General features: G+C 59.9%; 6 protein-coding genes across 6 annotated transcripts; 2 read left to right on the forward strand and 4 right to left on the reverse strand.

Annotated features, from left to right (window-relative positions):
• Window positions 1-678: 678 nt before the first annotated feature.
• BKCO1_3800078 (big1-domain-containing protein) lies at window positions 679-1,773 on the reverse strand (the record flags this gene model as incomplete). Its single annotated transcript, XM_020275291.1, has 5 exons — window positions 679-818; window positions 877-1,113; window positions 1,164-1,268; window positions 1,321-1,622; window positions 1,679-1,773. 5 exons carry the CDS (start codon window positions 1,771-1,773, stop codon window positions 679-681), a joined length of 879 nt encoding a protein of 292 aa, XP_020128628.1.
• Window positions 1,774-4,241: 2,468 nt separating this feature from the next.
• Window positions 4,242-5,850, forward strand: BKCO1_3800079 (nf-x1 type zinc finger; the record flags this gene model as incomplete). Its single annotated transcript, XM_020275292.1, has 3 exons — window positions 4,242-4,432; window positions 4,504-4,588; window positions 4,624-5,850. The coding sequence occupies 3 exons, from the start codon at window positions 4,242-4,244 to the stop codon at window positions 5,848-5,850; spliced, it is 1,503 nt and encodes a 500-aa protein (XP_020128627.1).
• A 1,331-nt stretch (window positions 5,851-7,181) lies between these two features.
• BKCO1_3800080 (mrna splicing protein) lies at window positions 7,182-9,408 on the reverse strand (the record flags this gene model as incomplete). Its single annotated transcript, XM_020275294.1, has 4 exons — window positions 7,182-7,193; window positions 7,252-8,566; window positions 8,955-9,274; window positions 9,343-9,408. 4 exons carry the CDS (start codon window positions 9,406-9,408, stop codon window positions 7,182-7,184), a joined length of 1,713 nt encoding a protein of 570 aa, XP_020128720.1.
• Window positions 9,409-9,798: 390 nt separating this feature from the next.
• On the reverse strand, window positions 9,799-10,938 carry BKCO1_3800081 (uncharacterized protein; the record flags this gene model as incomplete). Its single annotated transcript, XM_020275295.1, has 1 exon — window positions 9,799-10,938. The coding sequence occupies one exon, from the start codon at window positions 10,936-10,938 to the stop codon at window positions 9,799-9,801; it is 1,140 nt and encodes a 379-aa protein (XP_020128721.1).
• Window positions 10,939-12,003: 1,065 nt separating this feature from the next.
• Window positions 12,004-14,024, reverse strand: BKCO1_3800082 (transcriptional regulatory protein pro-1; the record flags this gene model as incomplete). Its single annotated transcript, XM_020275296.1, has 2 exons — window positions 12,004-13,856; window positions 13,910-14,024. The coding sequence occupies 2 exons, from the start codon at window positions 14,022-14,024 to the stop codon at window positions 12,004-12,006; spliced, it is 1,968 nt and encodes a 655-aa protein (XP_020128722.1).
• A 3,385-nt stretch (window positions 14,025-17,409) lies between these two features.
• BKCO1_3800083 (sam and ph domain containing protein) lies at window positions 17,410-20,060 on the forward strand (the record flags this gene model as incomplete). The annotated part of the gene is made up of 3 exons (XM_020275297.1): window positions 17,410-17,412; window positions 17,466-17,663; window positions 17,721-20,060. The coding sequence occupies 3 exons, from the start codon at window positions 17,410-17,412 to the stop codon at window positions 20,058-20,060; spliced, it is 2,541 nt and encodes an 846-aa protein (XP_020128723.1).
• Window positions 20,061-21,368: the final 1,308 nt, after the last annotated feature.

Raw genomic sequence — 21,368 nt, forward strand, 5'->3', positions numbered from 1 at the left:
CTTGCTACTCCCCGTAAAATATAGCCATGCATCGCAATCCATCGAGAATCCTGTTCTAGCGACTGGTGTTGTCCGATCGGTGTATGTGTTGTTTTGGGCAATCCTGGTATACGAAACCGCCGCCGAGTGCCTCACGCTTTCTCACAAGCGATTGTCGCCCTTTGCTGGTCATCTTCAAACGGCCAATCGTGAGCCCCTGAACTGGTGAATTGTCCGCTGGTCAATTGAGCCTCTTTCATCTCTCTAGCGATATTTGTCGGGTGTAGTATGATGGGCTGCCTCGTTCACACCGGAAATCAAAGGCAAAGGAACTTTTCACGCACAGACCCTCGACAGAACCTGAAGGTAATTTGATAACAACGCCAACATAATACAAAGCTAGCAATGGGAAGATCGTATCGCTACCCTGGCAAAGCTGCCTGAGCTTTCTAATTCTTGCCCGCTTTGCCGCCGATGGCCAGGTGGCGGCCGCACCACGCGTCATTGAGGAAGATGGCTCGTCTCCATGCTTGTGCACGCCCGAGCGGTCCGTGGACAGAGCCCATACATCTATATCCCATTGCACCTCTCAACCTCCCCACAATCGGCCCTTTGCCGAAGCCTGGTTTATACATGAGCAGTTAGTTGGCCAACCCCCCTAGGAACTCCAAGTGAACGACCCGAGGTTAATGATATAGTTTACTGTTGCTTCTTCTGTGCAGCAGGGCCCATTTCTTTGCTGAAAGCAAAATAGGAAACCTCGAGGCCGGCAACGGCAGTGACGCCGACGTAGAGGATGAGGAAGAGCAGGATGCTGACAGAAAGACCCATAAAAATGCCTGACAGCACGTGATCAGCAAGGGTAGTGGCAGCGGAAACGTGCGCCGTGATGCTTACCTGGGGAGAGGAACTGGTACTTCTCAAAGAGAGCCACATCGTCATCATCCACGGCGCGGTCGGCCAAAGCACGTTTCATCTCGGTGTGGAGAGGGAACGTCTCCTCCATCTCGTAGCCTTGGACCGGGTGCTGTTGCTTGGGAGCCGGGACATGGTCGACGGCGGGCGGGGTGGTGGTATAGATGAGGGTGTAGCTCTTCTCCTGGACGCTGGACATCAAGGCGTCGAGGAACGAGTCTGTTGCCCGTCAGATGTCGCGCTTCTTGACCAGCGGCGGGGATTCATACCGTTCTCGGTCAGTTCAGAAGCCCTCTCAGGAGCAGCGCTGGGGGGAGCGGTGAAGTCAAGCTTGATGACGCGCGGGGAAGCATCGCCGAGGGAGATGTAACCATCTGAATGGACGTGTCAGACCGGTGTTCGTCAACAGTGCACGGATGGACCTACTCGAGGCGTCGATGTTCATCCGGGTGGCCTTGCACTGATCCTCGAGGTATTTGATCACATGGTCGGCGCTGGTGCCGCCAACAACCTCGTTGATGGATGCGGTAGTGGTGGCGGCGTCGGCATTGTGGAACTTGGAGCGCAGCCAAGGCGCAGACCACTTGTCTTCGAAGTCGGTGGGCGAGACGCCGGGCTGGTTGACGACGACATAGGACTCGGAGGGGCAGCCGGCGAGGAGCTGCTCGACGGAGCGGGCGGCGGCGGCGGAGGAGATGATGTTCTTGTCGGCGAACTCGGGGAGGGCGCTGGGGAGGAGGTTAGCTTGCGCAGTTGGCGAGCTTGGGCGTGCGATTCAACTCACTCGGCCGAGGAGACGACAAAGAGCGGGGAGGTGCCCTGGAAGGCGGCGGCGGCGGAGATAGACAGAGCTATCGCGCCAACGGTTCGGAGAGCCATGATGGAAGTGGGCGGGGAATCTGGGGTGCTTGCTGCGGTTCCAGCTTGGGATGACCGTCCATGGATGGCGCTGGCCGCCCGGCCCGTGGTTTTTCCCGGCGCCCGGCGATAAGACGGCCACAACTACTACGTAGTAGGCCGATCGCAGCTACCTCCCCGGCCGGTGATTGAGAGTGACTCAGCGGGCCGTGCGTCATCTGTTCCGCCTCAGCTCGCGACTTTTCTGGCGCCGATAAAGACGTGAAGCCTCCAGTCCACCGCACTTCCCTTCCATCCTTCTTCACTTTGTTCCAGTGGGCTGTTTTTTTGAAGCCCACCCCGCGCCGCTCCCTTTGCGCTTTCCTCAATTCTTTTCCCGCGCCACCCTCGCCCACAAACCTGGCCCTTTGCCCTCCGGCTTCCACCCTGCACCCACGCGCGACCAGTCCTCCCTCCGCTGCGCCCGCTATGCCTGCCGAGGTTGCGCCTGCGCCTCAAGCTCTATCGTCAAACGACGCGCCCCGACGCCACCGCAACAGACGGAGGCCCCAGCGAGGAGGCAACCAGGCAAACGCCGACCAACCGGACAACAACCAGCCGCCTGAGCAATCTACCTCTCAGGCCAGAGGTGCCCGTGGCGGAAGGGCTGGCCGAGGTGGACGGGCGCAGCCTGCGAGGGATGCGGCCCTGGCTTTGAGTGCAGCCGCAGTGCCACCCTCCCAACAGCCATCTTCAGCGCATACGTCGTCGGGCCCGGGGCCAAACAATAGCAACGACTCCAATCAGTCCAGGCGCGGTCGTAGGGGCGGCCGCGGAGGCGCTGGCACACCGAGGGGAACTTCGGGGAGGCAAAATGTCAGGACGTTCCAGGGAAGACAATTCGGTGGTCAACTGACAACAGCCGAAGATGCTGTCGGTCAGACAGATTCTCCCCAGTTGCAGGGAGACGCTCCGGAATTCACCCCAGGCCAGATGACCGCTCCCAATCCTCCAAGGGGCCCTCAGCAGCCCCGCAAACGCCGCCTTTCACGATCCACTGCTCCTGATATTGCTACCCGGGTCCATGAAGACATCGACAATGGTCTCTACGAGTGTGCGATTTGCACAAACGAAGTCCAAAGAAACTCGAAGAGCTGGTCTTGCCGGACATGCTGGACGGTCTTTCATCTTGGCTGTGTCAAAAAGTGGGCTACAAACGAGGGCTCTGCTGCAGCCCGCCGGCAGGCGCAAAACGGCGACCTGCCACCCCCTCGCCAATGGAGGTGTCCGGGTTGCAACTTGCCCCAGGATGTGATTCCAAAGACGTTCACATGCTGGTGTGCAAAAGAAGCCGATCCCAAGCCCCTTCCCGGACTGCCGCCGTTTTCGTGCGGAAACACTTGCTCAAGAAATCGTGTGATTCCAAAGAAATGCCCACATCCGTGCCCTGAGTTGTGCCATGCTGGACCTTGCCCTCCCTGCGCTCAAATGGGCCCCACGCAGCTCTGCTTTTGCGGCAAGGAACAAAAGACCAGGAAATGTCTCGACACTGACTACGACAACGGCTGGAGCTGTGGGCAGGTTTGTGGAGAGCTCATGCCTTGCGGCGAGCACTTCTGCGATCGGCCGTGCCACGAGGGTCTTTGCGGCGCCTGCGAGGTCCGCGTGGAGGCTCGATGTTACTGTGGCCAGGTTGAGAAGATGATCTTGTGCTGTGACAAGAACGACGAAAGAGACAGCAAGCGTACACATCAGAGCGAGATAGGAGAAGACGTTGTTGAGTCATGGACCGGGCTTTTCGAATGCAGCAACATCTGCTACCGTCACTTCGATTGTGGCAAGCACCAATGTGCACGGACTTGCCATCCACAGGGCGCAAAGCCGACTCACTGCCCACGCTCCCCAGACCTTGTCACGCACTGTGGCTGTGGAAAGACCCCTCTCGGAGACATCACCACAAAGACACGGACCGACTGCGAAGACCGCATACCCAGCTGCGACAAGCCTTGCCTTAAGCCACTCGCATGCCGTCACCCCTGTCAGCAGATCTGCCATTCTGGCGACTGCTTGCCGTGCGCCATGACAGTCCCCATCTCATGTCGCTGCGGAAGGATCTCGCTCAAGACAGTTTGCCACCAGGGAGTTGAGGAGAAGCCTCAGTGTACAAGGACATGTCGCGTCACCCTTAACTGTGGACGCCACGAATGCGGCGAGCGATGTTGCCCCGGAGAATCGAAGGCCGCGCAACGCGCTGCAAACCGCAGAAAACCTCGACCGCTTGATGCAGCCCCTCAAATCCGAGAGGATAACTTTGAGGCCGAACACATCTGCACGCGTCCTTGCGGCCGCCTCTTGAAGTGCGGCAACCATCACTGTCAAGAGTTGTGTCATAAAGGACCCTGTGGCAGTTGCCGTGAAGCCATCTTCGACGAGATCGGTTGCAATTGTGGCAGAACCGTTCTACAGCCTCCATTGCCGTGCGGGACTAAGCCACCACCGTGCCGATTCCAATGCGAGCGCCCGAAGGCCTGCGGGCACCCACAGGTCGCTCACAATTGCCATCAAGACGACGAAGACTGCCCGAAATGCCCCTTTCTCGTCATCAAGCCATGCTTGTGCGGGAAGAACCAGCTCAAGAACCAACCCTGTTGGCTAGCGGAGCCGCGGTGTGGAGAGATCTGCGGCAAAAAGCTGAAGTGTGGTGCCCACCGCTGCCGCAAGACCTGCCACAAGCCTGGGGACTGTGAGGACACCGGAACGGCGTGCAAGCAGGCTTGTGGCAAGGAAAAGCTCTGCTGTGGCCATCCTTGCTCGAACCAGTGCCATTCGCCTTATGCTTGTGACGAGAGCAAACCCTGTCAGTACAAGATCCTGATCACTTGCCCATGCCAGCACAACAAGCAAGAAGCGAAGTGCTTGGCCACCAAGGACGGTGAAGGAAGTCTGAAGAAGACGCTGAAGTGCGACGACGAATGCGCGAGGCTTGAGCGCAATCGCAAGCTCGCCTTGGCTCTTAATGTGGACTCTGAAGCTCATAAGGATGACCACATCCCTTACTCTGCAGAGACGCTGTCCCTATATCAGCAGAATGTCCAATGGGCTCAGACACAGGAGAGAGAGTTCCGTGTCTTCGCCACCAGCACCGAAGAGAAGAGGCTCCGGTTCAAGCCTATGTCTTCTCAGCAGCGCGCATTTGTCCATGCTTTGGCTGAGGACTTTGGCTTAGATTCAGAGAGCATGGACCCTGAGCCGCACCGCCATGTAGTGGTTTATAAGACCCCCAGGTTCGTCTCAGCGCCGACAAAGACTGTAGGCGAGTGCGTCCGCATCCGCTACAACCAGCGTGTAGCTACCACCGTCACGGCTCCGGCCACTGCCACCGATGCAGCAAAAAGGCTCAAGGCCAGCAATGTCGTTGGAGATCCTTACAACGGCTTCCTACTTTCAACCCCTCGATTTGCTCTTACCATCGAGGAGCTACGCACCGCCATTCGCCCCGTCATTGACTCCGCACCGATGGTCCAGCTCGACATCTCTTTCCTCCCCAGCGACGAGGTTGTCCTGAAAGCCAACGCCACCCTCTCAGAGCGCGATCTCGAGGCTGTTCTCAAGAACATCAAGGCAGGCCTCGCCCGTGAGGTCCGCTCACACTCTCTCGGTAGCATTCAACTCTGTCGAGTCGACGCAAGTTTGAACATCCTTCGCCGCGAGACGGACAGCGCTGCCAATGGAGGGTGGAGTCAGGTTGCAGCAAAAGCGGCAGCTCCGGCAAGGATGCGTCCGCAGCAGTCTGCAAGGGTCGGCTCGAACAGCTTCACGGTGTTGAGCCTGAGCAATAAGAGCAAGGAGAGCAGAGATAAGGAAAAGAGTAAGAAGAAAGCGGTCGAAGAGGCGGTTGATGATTGGGAGGCGGCCGAGACCATGGAGGAAGAGAAGGAGAAGCTGGAGAGCGGAGACGCAAGCAAGGTGGCGAGCGGTGCGGTTACGGAGGACGAGGCGGAAACAACCAAGACCGAGGCAGACAATGGGGCGGGGGTTGGGGTTTCGGATGCTGGTGAGCAGGCTGCAGGTCTTGAGGGGGAAAATGAGGCGAAAAACTATGGGGACGTCCCCGTTTAATCATGGCTTGCGAGGAGCTGGGTTCGAGAGCTGGTATCCACGGCAGGGGTTTCCTCACTAAAATATCCATAGTGTGAGAAAAGGACCCTAGTACTCGGCTTTCTTTAATATCTCAGCCCAAAGTCCGGCTACGCTAATAGATGGACCGATCGTGGATTTGGGAGGGCAAAAAAACAACGATTCACGGCTTAGAAAAGTTAGTAGGGCACCTTTGCAAACTTGCTTACTTAGACTACAAGAACATCATCACTATTTTGACGTCCTTTTGGGATATCCACCCCATCTCTGCTTTTTGCTCCCACAATGGGCGCAGAAAGAAAGTAATCTCACCTACAATCGTAGCAAATACGTGGTAGGATCCTATATCTGGATGCATTTGTATAGCACCTACGCCCATACATCCACTTCATTTATGAAGAGAGGCTGCTTAAACCCACACCTACGTCGGGATATCTGCCTCGGTTGCCTACACAAAAGGTTGCCGCAAGTCAGTTCCTTTCTGTACCCACTGTGCGCCCGATGCCCATAGTAAAATCTGGAGGACTCATCCGCATCTCACAACCAAAGGACTCACCTATCGACGCCTGAGTACCTATGCGTCACTACGGATGCTTTAGCACCGCCCCATCACTCTTAGGCACCTCATATGACCGTTGGAGGCACTCCTTCATTGCATGATGCAGCCATATCTTTCACCTGATCTATTTATTTTTTTCGCATTTGGTACATTTCCTACCCTACTCGAAAGAGCAAGAGAAAAAAAATAGAGAGAAAGAAGCCCACCGCTCCCGTTGTGCATTGGCTTCGGATGTTCGGTTGCCAAAAGATCTCATGCACGCATGCAAGCAAGCAGAAACTCAATGATGACAGTCAAATCAAGCCTTCCGGCCCTCCTCGGGGGGACGTCTACGCCAAAGCGGACTCCACTGCTGTCCGGCAGAAGAAAACGTGGGAGAAGTTGGGACATGAGACAAAAAGTGCAACCAACCATCGCGACCACCCAAAAAAAAAAAAAAGACACAGCTCTCTTTATGCTTTTATTTTCTGTCGGTCTGTGCTGGTGAAAGCGAGGATCGACATGACAAACGAGTGATGAAAACAAGAAAAGCCAAAAGCCGCTTTCAAAGAACGCCGTCGTCCATGGGAGTGTGTGCTGCAGTGGTTCGATGGTATCAAAGGCGCATGACTTATTTGAAGACTCGGGCATGTTTGCGAGTCAACGCTGTGCTCGACTGTAGGGTAGGGAAACGGAATACGCCGGGGAGAAGCTCGAGTGACAAAGGGTCGCAAAGGTTTCCGTGGCCGAAGTCTGAAGGAACAGAGACCGTATGCTAGCGGAGGGCCTGCGAGCTGTTAGAATTCTCAGAGGTTCGTAGTCCAGGGATTGTTGTCGACACTCACCAAGCTATTCAGCGTCAGCTGTTGTTGCTTGCCGAAGACGCCCATGAGCTCCGGAACGGCGCCATCCTTCGCGCCCGCTGCACCATGAGCAGCGTTTCCTGGAAGCGATGCTCCGGCACCCTCGGCGACTTGATCCAAGCGGAAGAACTCCTTTGCCATGTCCCTATCGCCATTCTCCATAAGATAGATCATGAAGTCGTACGTGAGCTGCCTAATCTCCTCTTGTGACAACTTGCTCTTCTGGGCAATCATGCCGTGGACCTGTCTGATTGCTTCGGTCTGCTCCTTCTGCGTCGCATCGGTGGTTGGCTGGCCCATCTCAAACTTGAGATAGTCTTCCCAGAACTCACGGACACCAGGGTAAGCCTGGGCATGGCTTTGGAAGAGCTGGCGCGCCCCTGCCACGTCACCCTTGGACTTCCACAGCAGCCCAGCCCACTTCGCGACAAGTGCGCCCTTGGCACTGTTGCTGGCCTCGGGTGATTCGACCTGCTCCCGGTAGACCTTGATGGCAGCATCGACACCGTCTTGCCTCTTGGCAAGGTTGGCCCAAGACACGACGGTCTCGACATGACCCGGAAGAGTAAACAGGATTGCCTCATGGATGGCGTGCGCAATGTCAACGCGTCCGGTCATTTCCTCAAACAAGGCGTAGTGGAGCCTCACGGTCGGACGAGCAATAGGAACGTACAGACAACTGGCACGCATGTAGATGTTGCGCGACTCCTCCTCGTGGCCTTCCTGTTTGTTCATCCAACGAGCATAGCGAAGCCAAAACTTGTCCTCATATGCACATGTGACAAGGCACCTTTCGTACAAGAACTGGGTCCGCTCAAAGCCACCCTCGGCCTCTTCAAAGTCCAAGTACTTGTCCCAGTTGACCAATTGAGACTCATCCAGTTCGGTGACATGGAAGTACGGGCGCTTGATCTCCTGCTCATAGGTCCAGCGCTTGGTCGTTTCCGTCTGGGTCTTGTGGAAGATTTCCAGGTGGTAGGCGTCGATGCGGGCGCGCAGGTCACGTTCAATTTCGATCTCGGTCTTGGCAGTCGAGGCCGGATCCATCATGATCTCACTGCGGAACTGGGCGGCCATGTCGGCAGGGACGAGTTCAGTGATGGGGCGGGTCTGAGCAAGCTGGCGGAAGCGCTCAAAGTACCGGGCATACTGGTGCATGGGGATGGCAATGATGCGCTGGAGAATGGCGAAGATCTTGTCGACGGACTCCAAGCGTTCCTCAAACTCCAGATACTTGTCCCAGAAGGGGTGAGCCAGAAAGTCCAGGCCGACGCAGGCGGCGCCGCGCTCGAAGAGCCTGGAAAGGGCGGTTAGCTTGCTCCGCGCCGAAGATACGTAGGGGGAGGCGGAATGGGTAGGGCAGCAAACAAGTTCAAGTGGATTTTCGAGAGCATGGTTAGGGTGATCCAAATTCATGCGAGATCGGTGGAGGGAATGCTTCTGCTCAGCTGCCACTCGCGGCAGTTCCAAAGACAAGACAAAGAAAGCGTCTGAAGACACAGCGTGAGAGGTCGCAACACAGTCGTCGAGGTTGGCATTAAGGTCTCACCAAGCTCCAAGCTACGCCCAGGCCGAGGAGGAATGGGAGGATGACCGGAGGTCGGCAGTCGGCACACGGCCGGCGAGACGGCCGCGGGAGCTGAATGTTGAGTATGGGGAAGGAAACGCCAGCCGCTGATACTTACTCTCGAATCACGTCGGAATCGTGATTGGTCTCGACCTTGAAGCCGCAGTAGTTGGCCCACAAGTCGACGGAGCTGGCAATGCTGGCGACGCCGCGTTCGTAGACCATCTCCGCAGCCTCGGTGCCGGCGATCGAGAACTCCAGGTCGGCATACTTCTTCCAGTATCCAAAGAACAGCGGGAAGCGCGCGAGGAAGCGGTCGTAGATGGCGCGGGTTGCGGCGATGGAGCTGGGGCTCGAGTTGCGGTTCAGGCCTCCCTCGAGGCTCTCGGCGGTGCGGACGAGCTTCTCCCACGTCTCGAAGTCATCGCAGTTGTCGAACTGCGGGGAAGGGGGCTGGAGTCAGCTCACCGACACCTTCCAGCGTGAGGCGGGGGCGAGGGACTTACAGCTTCGAGGTTCAACTTCTTGAGCTCGGCGTACTCGTCGCCGTCAAGGAAGGTCAGGTCCGCCATGGCGTCCGGGGGGTAACGCAGGGCGTCGGTTGCGGCGCACGGAAGAAGGGTGCAAGGGCGTGGCGGGCGAAGGCGTGGATGCTTGGGGGGGTGAGCGGGAGCGAGGGTGCGAGGGTGATGTCGGGGCGTTGGACGTTGGACGGGGCGGCTCGACTACGGCGGCAAAGCTCGAGGTTGCAGCAGAGCCGCACGGACTCGCGGGGCCCAGGCCGCCGCAAGCTCGTCCGCCGCCACGCACCCTTTGTAGTGCACCGGGAAACGAAAAAAAAAAGGTATCCATTGAAGCCTACGTGGACATCGACACCGTCCCGAGAATGATATATGTAGCTATCCGCCAGCGCGCTCCAAGTGCCCGCCTCCAACCCGTCCCACTTCCCTCGTCCCTCTGCGTCACGAGGCCTTCTGGTCTTTCGCATACTTCAACGTATCGCTCGTTGCGAACGAGAACGGGCTCTTGGACATGTCCGGGCTGCGCGGGCTGATGGGCAGCGCGAACAAGTCGTCTTCATGCTCGTCGTCCTCGGCCGCCGGCGCTGCTGCCACCGGCGCGAACCCTCCGGCAAACGCGTTCAGCGAGCCCATGCCCGCCGCCTGCTGCGCAAGGATCTCGGGCGGCGGCACCGCTGCTGCCACCCTCCGCGGCGGGGGCTGCGCCTCCTGCGCCTCCTGCGCCGGTCTTGCCGCCAGCACGGCCGGATTCTCCTTGAAGGCGGCGAACGACGACACGGCCACGTCCGACGACTCGGGCGACAGCGGGCCAGCGGGCACCGGGCCCTCGTTCCTGGCGCTGCCGCCCTCGCGCGCGGCCAGGTCCTTCTCGCTCGTGCCGAGCTTCAGGCCCTTGAGCTTGTCCATCAGGCGGCCGCCGCCGGGGGAGCGCGGGCTGGTCGGGCTGGCCGGGTGGTCGTTCTTGGACAGGCTGATGCTGGGCCGCGAGGCGACGCCAAAGTTCTGCTCGATCCACTCCTTCTCCTGCATGGCCATGACGAAGGCGATGCCCTCGACGTTGGTGCGCGCCTCGGCGTCAATCTCCTTCTGCAGCGCCTGCAGGCGGCGCTTCGCCCAGATCGTGTGCAGCACGCCCTTCTTGCCGGCCTGCCGCGCGGTGGCGCCCAGCTCCGGGGGGAAGATGGCGGGCAGCGAGTTGGTGCGCCAGGTGACGGCGGGCTTGGAGGCGTCGGCGGGGCGGTGGGTGAGGGTGACGGCGGGCGGGACGGGCACGCCGGGCGGCAGCAGGAAGTACAGGCGGTTGATGTCGCTGCTCGTCTGGTCGTCGGCGGGCAGCACGGTGCTCTTGCCCTCCCACGAGATGTGCCAATCGCCGCGGTGGCGGCGCGTCGTGTCGTCGTCCTCCCACTCGACCATGACGATCTTGGTGCCCTCCTGGCCGTGGCCGGCCTCGAACTCGAAGCGCACCAGCGCATTCGAGTTGGACAGGCTCGGCGACTCGACCTCGTCCTTGAAGCTGCCGTCGGCGGCCGACGTGTCGACGGGGTCGAAGGGCGGCGGGGTGGGCGACGCTTGCGCCATTGCGAAGCCGGAGACGCGGCGCGGGCGGAGCGGTGCGGATGGGTGCTCGGTCTGGGCCGGGGCGTGGACGGCGAGGCAGTGGCTGGTGGTGTTCCCAATCCCAAGGGGCGCGGCAGAGAAGGGCGACTCGGACGGAGGGTGAGACCGCGGGCTCTGCGGTTTACTAACTAGGCGCGAGCAAGCCGTGCCATCTCTCTCGCCGAAGCAACAGTGCCCGTCTGATTTCTTGGTGGATTTCTATTTTTGGCAGTGCTCCGTCTTATGCCTGGCCCGTGCCGCTCATGCGTAGTCAGCCGGCCGAGCTCCAGCGACGCTGGAACGCAGTCGAGATTGGGCAAATTTTATATCGCCGTCGCCGCCACGCCTCCAATCTCACGCTCGACGCGCGCCACCACGGCCACGCCCTGCGCGACCCTCCGCCGCCCGCACGCCGGCCCGACGCCTCGCACCACCCGGCCGGCCGAAGACACGCCCCTAACTCCCGTTTCCGTCACGTCTCGTCACGTCTCGCGCCCCGGCCCCGCGTCCTAATAGCGATCAGCGGAGCCCCTTCATTCGGAGAAGACCTCACTTGAAGCGTGAATTGCTATATGCTCTCTCTATGCTACACGCCCTGCAATCGCCGCTCCAACCCCCAATCTCCCGCCCCCTATCACCACCACCCCGAGAAATTGACGCCTGAACCCCCCCAGATGCCTAGCGCACGAAGCTAGGCGCAGGCAATGCTCTGAACATGCGTGCGAACTCATCAAGTCATCCGGCAATGCTCTGTTCTCCTGAACGCCGTAAGCCAGACGATGCATGCTAACTGTCTAAATGATGCGAGGGAAAAAAAAATTAAAAGGTGGGTATAAAACAACGCTGCTGGTAATATGTGCAGAAGAAGCCAAAGGGCGCGCGCGTGTGTGTGTTGTGTGTATATATATGTCGTTGAATCCTGCACTGTCCGGGTGCGGGTATCGTTGGGTATATCGGCCGTCTCGTCATGTGTATGTACTTCCGTCGTGGCGTTCCCTTTCCGAGGGGGGGCAGCATTCCGACCAGGATGCACCAGCGGGAAGGCTTCTAGATCAACAAGAAGTCCCAGCCCTTCTGGTGCATCACGTCCCGCCAGTGGACGCTCTGCTTGTCCCCCCTCATGAGGTTGTCGTCATTGATGGCCCAGACATCCTTCAGGAGCTCCCTAATGCGGCCAAAAGAGCCGACCTCGGCCGTTTCTCCCATAAGAGCGGCACGCTCTGCGAACATGGACCGGAACGCCGATCCCTCGAGCGAGTAAGACCCCGCAACGAGGAGCGGCCAGACCAGGGAGCGGTCGAAGCCCTCGGGTCCCGCGGGAATGAAGCTCATCGCCTCGGTCAGCTGCTCCACCAGGCCGACGCTCGTAGGGGACTGCCGGTCAAAGGCGGGCACCAGGCTGCACAGGTAGATCCGGGCCGCAATGCGGAAGACGGTCGTCATGTTGGACTTCAGCTGCTTCGGGCGAATGGCCCCCGTCGACGAGTAGCAGTTGTCCAGGGGACCCGACGACTGCTCAGTCAGGTTGATCTGGTCGCCGAGCAGTTTGATGTGCGCGCACAGCGTGACATCATCCATGTTCTCCATCTTCACCGCTTCGAGGCATGCAATCTCGGATATCAAATACATAATCTGATCGTCGCAGCCCATGAGCTCCGCGAGTCCGGTCGGCGAGCTAGCCAGCATTTTTTCGCGGTAGCAGTGCGCGAAGAGCGGAGACCTGCCAAGCATGGTCGCGCCCAGGATGTCAATCCAGGAGGCAAGAGTCATGTTGAAGGGAGGCTGCGCGTGGGGGTTGCCGTTAAGGGCAAGCAGGTGCTGAGGAAGCTCGAGCTTCTCGATCAGACTCTGTGCGGCCTGGAAGTGCGAGTGCCACGGAATGTCGGGAAGCGTGTCGTCGGGACGGCCCACGGCGCACTGGAAGAAAATCATGGCGAGTGCCGCCTCGAGGATTTGCATGTGGTCGGTGTCCCTGCCGAGGGCCTCGCACAACTCCGAAATGGTCTGGTACCGGTGACGCACAATGTCATTGTCAATCTGCTCGCCTTCGAGGTGGTCGGAGTTCTTCAAGTGCTGCGCAGCGATGCTGAGGCAGCAGTGCAGGTAGCACTTGTTGGACTCGAGCGCCGGAAGGACGACATCTGAGCGCGCAGAGCCGTGCTGGTTGACCTCCAAGATGGGGAAGATGAGGCGGAGCACATTGTCAATGAAATGGTTGAGCAGGTGCTGGTCGCCCTCCTCGACCTGGATGGTGGCTTGGTGCGAGGGAGTGAAGGGCCCGTGCGGGAAGTCGAAAAAATTGAAGTCGAGAGGCTCCTCGGTGAATTCCTCCTTTTGCTCGAAGAAATCCTGCTGGATCCAGTTTTCCGGGCAGGCCGGCAGGCCATTGAATGCGGGCGGCTGGAAGGTGCTGAAGGTGGAGATGGTGGAGTCTCTCCTCGTTGGGATGTCATTCACGAACATCTGGCGCTCGGTCTTGATGTCCACCTCGTACGGGGGAAAGTGCTGAAATTGAGCGTACGAGTCGTACATGGGCTGCGGCATCCCGACAGAGTAAATGTGGGGCGGCGAGACATGGTTGAAGTCACCGGAAAATTGCGAGTCGATGGATGCTGCGCGGGTCTTGGAGTGGCCGTCGGAGTAGGCGTCAGAGGTGGGGAGAGAGTGGCAGAGGCTCGGAGGGGTGTTGGGGTTCAGCGAGATGGCTTGCGACGACTTCTCGTTGAGCTTGGTGCGCTTGATGATGTTCTTGATCTTTTCCTTGTGGGCGCGGCGGTGCTCGTTGTTGCTCCACCACATGGGCCTCTTGTACTCGCACTGGAGGCCGAGGTGCCTGCAGGCCTTGCAACCCGGCTTTCCCTCATCGCACTTCTTCCTCCGCAGCCGGCACGTGAAACAGCCTGGAAAGACGGTCAGCGCCAGGCGTGGCGACGCGACTTTGCGAACGACTTACCGGAGCGTGATCTCCTGTGCATCTTTGTCGAAGACTGCTTCGCACTCGCAGCAATGTTGGTGCCCACCATATTGGTAGAGGACTTTTGGACGGATGCCGACGTGGCGGACGACATGGAGAAGTACTGGGACGGTGTTTATAAGAAGCCGATAAAACAATGCAACGCGCAATATGCAGCTAATGCACGGCGGGAGGGATCCGTGGAGGGACTGTAAGGATCAAGCGGAACACTATTAGATTAATGATTGAAAACCAAAGTCTGACCTGCGGACTTTGGACTGGAGGTAAGAAACAAAAAGAGGGCAAATTATTCAGACCGGTGCTGCTGCCTTTCCCAGGACGGTGAGGGGGAGTACCTTATATGTTTCTTCTTAGGCGGAAAAGACAGCTAATAGCTCCACATCTATTCTTAGAGGCCTGCAGCGGGCTTGCTCCGGAGGCTGGCAAAGCAAGCCCGAGTGCCACGGTGGAGGGGTGCAGGCATCAGTGATTGGTGGTAAGCGGTCGATTGGTTAGGGTTACTCCGCCCGGGCCACATGCACCAAGGCACGCTATTTTTGAGAGCCGCCGCGGCGAGCCGGCGAGCGGCCCAAGCTCCAAAGAGGGGTACACGCTCGGCGGGCGGACAGCTATCGACGGGCTATCTTCCCTGGGCAGATCCGCCACGGCAGGGTGCGGAGGAGAAACGAGATAGGGTTTAGCCCGGCAGGCCCTCGATCCAGGGCTCCCTCTTGGAGCCTGTGTGGGAAAACCGTGTCGTGATAGTGATCTTACTTTCTTGGCTTCGCCTGAGTGGCTGCCGTCAGCAGGATGCATCAGGGGAATACTTGCAGCGTGCGCTGAGGGCTTTGCGGGCCGCCCGTTACTCGAGATGATCAATGGCGATCACATCGCATGAATATTGCCAATCCGGCTGCCGATGACGCCGCTGCTGTCACTGCGTGCTGTACCACGGCGCGCGACTGTCAGCGGCCGAAGGAGGAAGGCCATCTGGTCGGTGAGACGCTGGGGTGGCCTGAGACGTGTGACCGAGTCGCCGTGCGGCGCCCTCGAGCCAGAGCGACCGAGTTCGCGCGGACACAGCAGCCGGGCCGTCCAAGACAGCGGAGCGAGTCTGGAGCGATTGAGGAAGGAGGTTGGGCTTGGAAGGCGTACAAGAGCAGATTGGTGCAACCGTGCAACGACATCGGCCGTGGGGTTGGATCCGGCAAGGCCTGGCGACGTTTCCCAGCCATGACAGGCGTCGCCGGCCGGAAGTCCGTGGGAATCCCGGCAATCGTTGGCTGCAGCTCGATGTGATGGTGGTGCGTGGTGCATGACAAGCTCTCGCTCCGCTAGTTTAGGCTGGGGACCGTGCGGCTCGGGCGCAGCCGTCTCTGCCAATCGCGCAGCCCAGCGGGTGTGGGGTGCAAGGACAGAGATTGAGCTGGCAGGGGCCAGGGCCCACCCACGCTGCCGACGAAAATAAAGGCAGCTAAATGCCTCAATCCGACGCGCGATTGCGGGCTAATTAGCCGCCAGCGCCCGCCAGCGCCCGCCATAATTAGCCCGCGCCGTCCACGCGGCCTGATTGGCCGCCGACAAGATTTCCTAATATGCCCGGCTGACCGCACTCGGCGAATGCGAGCGTCGAGAGAGGCCCCCACCTGACTCGAGCCTCCCGTGACGCCGGTAAATTGGAGACGGCCGTCGACTCATTGCCTGAGCGGTGCGGCCGGCGCTCTTGTCGCGGCAGCGGTGGCTATCTGGCCAAAATCCTGCCGGCCCCAGCCTCATTGTTGAGAGCGTCGCGGGGCGATTCTCGGAGGCGGCACTGCGAAGAGGTGGAGCGATGGCGAATCGACGACGCAAATGGCGGGGTGCGCTGGCACCGGGCATGGGATCCCTCGCCAGCCCAATCTCCGGGCGAACGCTGCTTCTGCTCCCAGCGCAGAGCTGCGTGGCTGCACGATCAAAGCATGCGCACGGAAGCGGACGGCGAGGCGACGATACACAGCAGAGATTCATCAAGGTGGAGCACCCAGAGCGTCGTACCCGTCCTGGCAGGAGCGGAGCCAGTGGCAATCCTCGCGACGGACGCCCCGCCGGACAGATTTTTCCTGTCTTGGTCGCACCGCGTGGATAGAAGTGGACTGGGCCGCATAGCGCGTGCAGTCATGTGAGAAGATGGAGGAGGCGTTCGCAGACTGGTTGGCCGCTCGCCTGGTCACCGCCGTCGGCTTCGGTGCTTGGGCGGTGCAACGTGAAGGAGCGGTCTGGGCCCGGCAGTCTGGCGCAGCGTGGTGGGCGGCGACGTCGTCACAGGCGGGCGTCGCACGCAGGATGCGGTCGCGGTGGAAATTGGAGTTTAGTTTATTATACAATATTGGTGCGGGAAGCAGCAGCAGCGGCAGCAGCAGCAGCAGCAGCAGCAGCAGCCGCAGCCGCAGCGGGCCTGCACCGACACGCATCCGCGCAGCGTGCATCCGAGGCCTGAGGACGGGACGGGTCGAGACGGCCGAGTCGAGTCGAGTAGGTCGACTCGGCTCGGGGAAGCTGCTTCCGCCATGACGCAGGCACGCTCTGGCGCGCAGCTCGCTTCTCCAGCCATTGCTGCCCTACCTACGCGTCGTCGCCCCTTTTGCGGTCTGGTTTTTGCTGCCGCAAGTCCGCAACACCAGGCCGGTGCGGCTCCGGCGGCGCGCGGTCAGACCGGCTGGTGGCCAGCGGCGAGCGGGCCGCCGCCCAAGATCCCAAGTGTGCAAGTCACGCAAGCGGGCACAGCTCGCGGCCGTTGATCTCCTCGCGCCGCGCCCGTCGCGCAGTCCCTTGGCCCCGCCAGCCCGCCGCCCGCCCCTAGGCCGCGCCGGGCGGGCACGAGTCGCACACGGGTTCCAATGTATGGATCGCGCGTCGCATGCGCATGTACATGTGGTGACACACGAGCAGCTGGCAGGAAACGGGAAGGCCATGGCAGCCACGCTGCACGCCTCGCACGCTCCTCGTCGTTCCCGCGCCTGTCGTGCCGAAGCGAGACGGGCCTTTGCGAGGATCCCTGGCGTGACTCCGGTGTTGATACGCCGCAAAATGGCCCGTTTCGGGGCGTGAGGCGCGCCAGCTTTGCAGGGCCGGGCGAATGAGGGCGCGCAGCGGGGATCTTGCTTGTGCTGCCCTATTTAAGCGCCGGCGGGAGAGCCCAGTCAGCACGCGGCGCTGGTGCGGATTGGCCGGGCAGGAGACTTTCCGTGCTGGCCCGCGCGATGTGCTCTGCTGCGACCACACCGCATCTGCTGCGCGCCCGCAATTGGAGAGCCCGCCGTCTCATCCAGAGCACGCCCGAAACCGTTTGACATACTAAAAGCCCGCGAGGGCTCCCACCGCCCGCAGGACCCGTATACGTGTTTCCGTCTTGCCAGCGCCTTTGCCGTGACCCATGTAGATCTGCGCTCCAAGAAAAGTCCTGCTCTCGACTAACCCACCGGTCCACGCAGCCGCTCCCAGCTTCCTCCCAGCGCGTCATAATGGTACGTCCCCCGGGCCCACGCTCCGCTGCTCTTGCTCTTGCTAACCGATGCAGGCGGCACAAACCCCCATGACGCCGCTGCCCCCGGGTGTCGAGATGTTCCAGCGCGGCAAGATGCAGCCCTTCTTCCAAGCCCGCTCCGACAAGCCGCGGCCCGTCTCCGAGGCTACCGAGATCTTCGACACCGACTTCGAGGACGAGTCGAGCGAGTTCGAGGAGGATGCCCAGTCGCCCAAGTTCAGCTTCGAGTCCGTAAGTCTTCCCCGCCGCCCCGCGCATCGCGCCTGCCTCTGACCCGTCCTGGCACAGAGCGATAGCAGAAAGAGCCAGACGACGATATCGACCTACGATGAGGTGCCCACGCCGCATTCGAGCCGGCATTTCCAGTTCGACCTGCAGCAGCAGATGCAGGAGCTGAAGCCCGTTGATGGTCCCCGAGGGCCCCATCTCTTCCGCTCCTCCCTGTCGTCGGCCGAATTCAACTACGAGTACGCGCTGCAGATGTCGCCACTACTGCCAAAACACATGCCGCCCAGGGCCGAGACCGCCTTCCGCGCCGAGACCGCCTTCCGCGCCGAGACCGCCTTCCGCGACGAGCCCACCCCGGTGCCCTTCCAGCACGCTTACGGCTCGCATGACTACTACTCTGACCACGACGATGACGACGACGACCATGACCACGACCACGACGACGATGCCGCCGACGTGCGTTTCTGGTCCGCGCAGCAGGTCGCGGCGTGGATGGCGAGCATGGGTTTCGAGGAGGCCATCCTCGACAAGTTCGAGAAGCACGACATCACCGGCGCTGTGCTTCTCGACATGCAGTTCGAAGATCTGAAGGAGCTGGAAATATCCTCATTCGGCAAGAGGCACCAGTTGTGGAACCACATCGACGCCCTCAGGGGCAACGACGGCCGCGCCAGCCCCGCCCCCACACCCTTCCAAGACATCAGCCGCCCCCCTACCGGCCTCCACGCCTCGCGCAGCACCCGTGAGGCCTCGCGTACTCGCACCAAGTCGCGCACCCGCGAGCGCTCAAAGTCGCGCCACCAGCGCGGCGACTGCGATGATGGCAATGACGGCGCCACGTCGCCAGGCGGCCACCGCAAGAGGCGAGGCCGCAGGCACCGCCATGGTGACGATATCATCACTCCTGCCGAATCCGTGTCCATCGTAGCCATCGAGCAACTTCTGCCAAAGCCTCATCGCTGTGCAAAGGGCGAGCGCTGCCACAAGTGGCGCAAACAGCAACGCCTGTACCAGCGCCTACAGCACGAGCACGGCTTTCCCATCTCGCCGGAAAAGGGCGGCCATATCTTCATGGCGGGAGACCCAGGAAATGCTAGCGCTGCGAACAAGGTCGTCGACAACGTGTACCGCCCGACTTCTGATGCGCTACCTTCTGTCGTCGCCTCGTCGGATCTTCTCGGCCCTGGACAGATGCCTGAGTTCGTCCAGCCCACGGAAGAGTCCCTGCGCAACCTGGAGCTGCGTGATCCACAGGAGAATGTCAAGCAGTTCCTGAATCTACAACACGTGGAGCCGCCGCAATCGCAGCAGTCTCCGTATGACGAACAGCGTTCTACCACTCCGCCCCTAGAAATGTTCCCCCCGCTTCAGCCGCCCCAAGACACGCAGCCCGCGCACAACAACTTGAGGAGTCTCCCGAAGCTGCGCATCCCGCGCTCCAATTCCGCACAACCTTACTACGCGCCCCAGCAGGTGCACCCGCCAGAGTACACTACCACCATGTCGCCCTGCCGGGCGTCGAATGCTTCGCCCGGCCTCTACCGCTTCGGCACTCCCGCATCTGAGATGGACGTCCCGCTTACACACGTGAGTTTGGGCCCTGTATCGCGCGACGCGAGCCAGTCCGTACCCCCGAGCATGCAGTATCGCGATCCCATCCAGCGCACCAGCAACCTGTCGCGTGCCGCTGATTGGCAGCGACCGTCGTTTGCGCTGCCGCCGGTGCATGAAGGCGAAGTGTTGAGCCCTTCGTCGGATCCGGAGTACTCAGCGACAACCTTGCAAGGCAGCGCCGATGCGCCTCGCGCGTTGCATGATCGTCAGCGGGCGAAGCACACTGCGGCATCCTCCTCTGCATCGGACGACTTGAAGCAACACTTGCTGGCGCGTTATGAGGCGCAGCACGCTCATGCGCACCCGCAGTATGCGGGCGTCAACCACCACGGTTGGATGAAGAAGCGCCGGACTCGCCTTTTGCGGCACGAGTGGCAAGATCAACACTTCCGCCTGACCGGCACGCAACTCGCCATGCACGCCTCCGAGGTGCCTGAGGCCATGGCCCTTGACACCATTGACGTGCACCAGTATGCCGTTGCATGCAGCTCGATTGCGTCCAACAAGCTCGCAGCCAAGCTCAGAGGTCTCAAACTTGCCAGCAAGAAAGAAGGCGAAGGCAGCGGCCCGCAAGATTCTGCCTTCACTTTCCAGCTTGTCCCGACCGGCCCGCCGGAGGCAGAGAAGCGCGTTGTCAAGAAAGCGGTCGCACACGGCAAGACCCATCACTTTGCGGTCAAGACGCGTGACGAGCGAATTGACTGGATGCGTGAGCTGATGCTCGCCAAGGCGCTGAAGGCCAAGGGCGAGGGCTATGAGGTCGAGGTCAACGGCAACGCCATCTAAGCGCCCGCCACGGTCTCATCCATAAGCGCCACCCTGGCCCCACCGCAGTTTCTTCCCTCTGACCCTGCCTTGTCTCGGTCTCGCATTTCCCTACTCAGTTTTCCTACCGTGATTTGCAATCGCCTTGTTCTCGTGCTTACAGTGTCGGCTTATCTCAGACTTCTTTCTCAGCATACACTTTTTTGTTCTCTTTCCTTTGCCTGTGTTTTCAAGCAGATTTGTCTCTGCTGGTCGGCTATATACCCTTTACGCGTTCTGTTTGGCTTTCACACAGCTCGATGAGTGCTACGACCCGTCATGACTCTCTTCACACCCAACAAAGACCGGCATTTCGATCTCGGGATCTCTCTTAGTGCTTTTCGGTGATGACCTCTTATTTCTCATTTTACATCCGCTTCTGTACATGCACATCCCCTTGTCGGCTAAGATCAGCCTGGAAGTTTTGTCGTTTTTTTAGATAAAATAGGGGGAGGCGAGAGACAGATGAAGCGATTGTGACGACAGCGACGATGTCTGCTGCGCTGTTGAGCATTGTGTTGGTAGTCCATTTGGCGGTACTTAGCGCAGGTAGCTTGGAGAAGTAAATGGAAGTAGTTGGGAGAAACCAGTCATCTTGTGCATTGTGGCAGTGATGTTAGAAATTGACCAACCTACCTGGGCAGCAAACACCTATCTTTGTATTGTTGTAATACTTGCGTTCACACTTGGACATCTGCTTCAGCTACTGATGAAGGTCGTCCAAACCTACATCTACGTCGGCACACTTGCTTCGACTGCCCACGGGAAGAATCGCCTTAGGCTGGTTTCTCTAGGCGCCCCCTATGCCGCGCTCTTGGCGTGGACACTCTCAGAAAGAAAAAGAAAGAAAGGGACAGCAGCAGGGACTTCCGTGTCTCTGCACGTACGTGAGAAGGCCCGATGTTTGGTTGAGATTAATCAAGCACTTCCCGAGGTGGAGAGAGAATGGCACCAAATTTCCCCAAGCAGTCGATATCTTGAGGCTGTTGAGATTTATGCAGGGTTTATGGCGGCCCCGGCCGCGCTCCTTAATTGGCTGGGCACTCCAAGCTGTGGCTTGATGGTTCAGGCGTGATCAGCACTCTGACCATCTTCTCCAGCGCGTATATTGGCATATTTGTCATGTTGCTCGCAACCGAGGAGAAACCAGGGTCTCGGGCGCTCCGATCCGAGATCCACCATTCTTGTGCCCGATTTCTTCACCATGTTGGGTGGGGCTGCTGCTTGGTGGCCGAGCTGGGCTTAGAGCAGTCGGATCAAGCGTTGACGGTGACGGGCGCCCGGGAAGGA

The sequence above is a fragment of the Diplodia corticola genome, assembly GCF_001883845.1.
Source record: "Diplodia corticola strain CBS 112549 chromosome Unknown scaffold38, whole genome shotgun sequence".
Lineage (NCBI taxonomy): Eukaryota > Fungi > Ascomycota > Dothideomycetes > Botryosphaeriales > Botryosphaeriaceae > Diplodia > Diplodia corticola.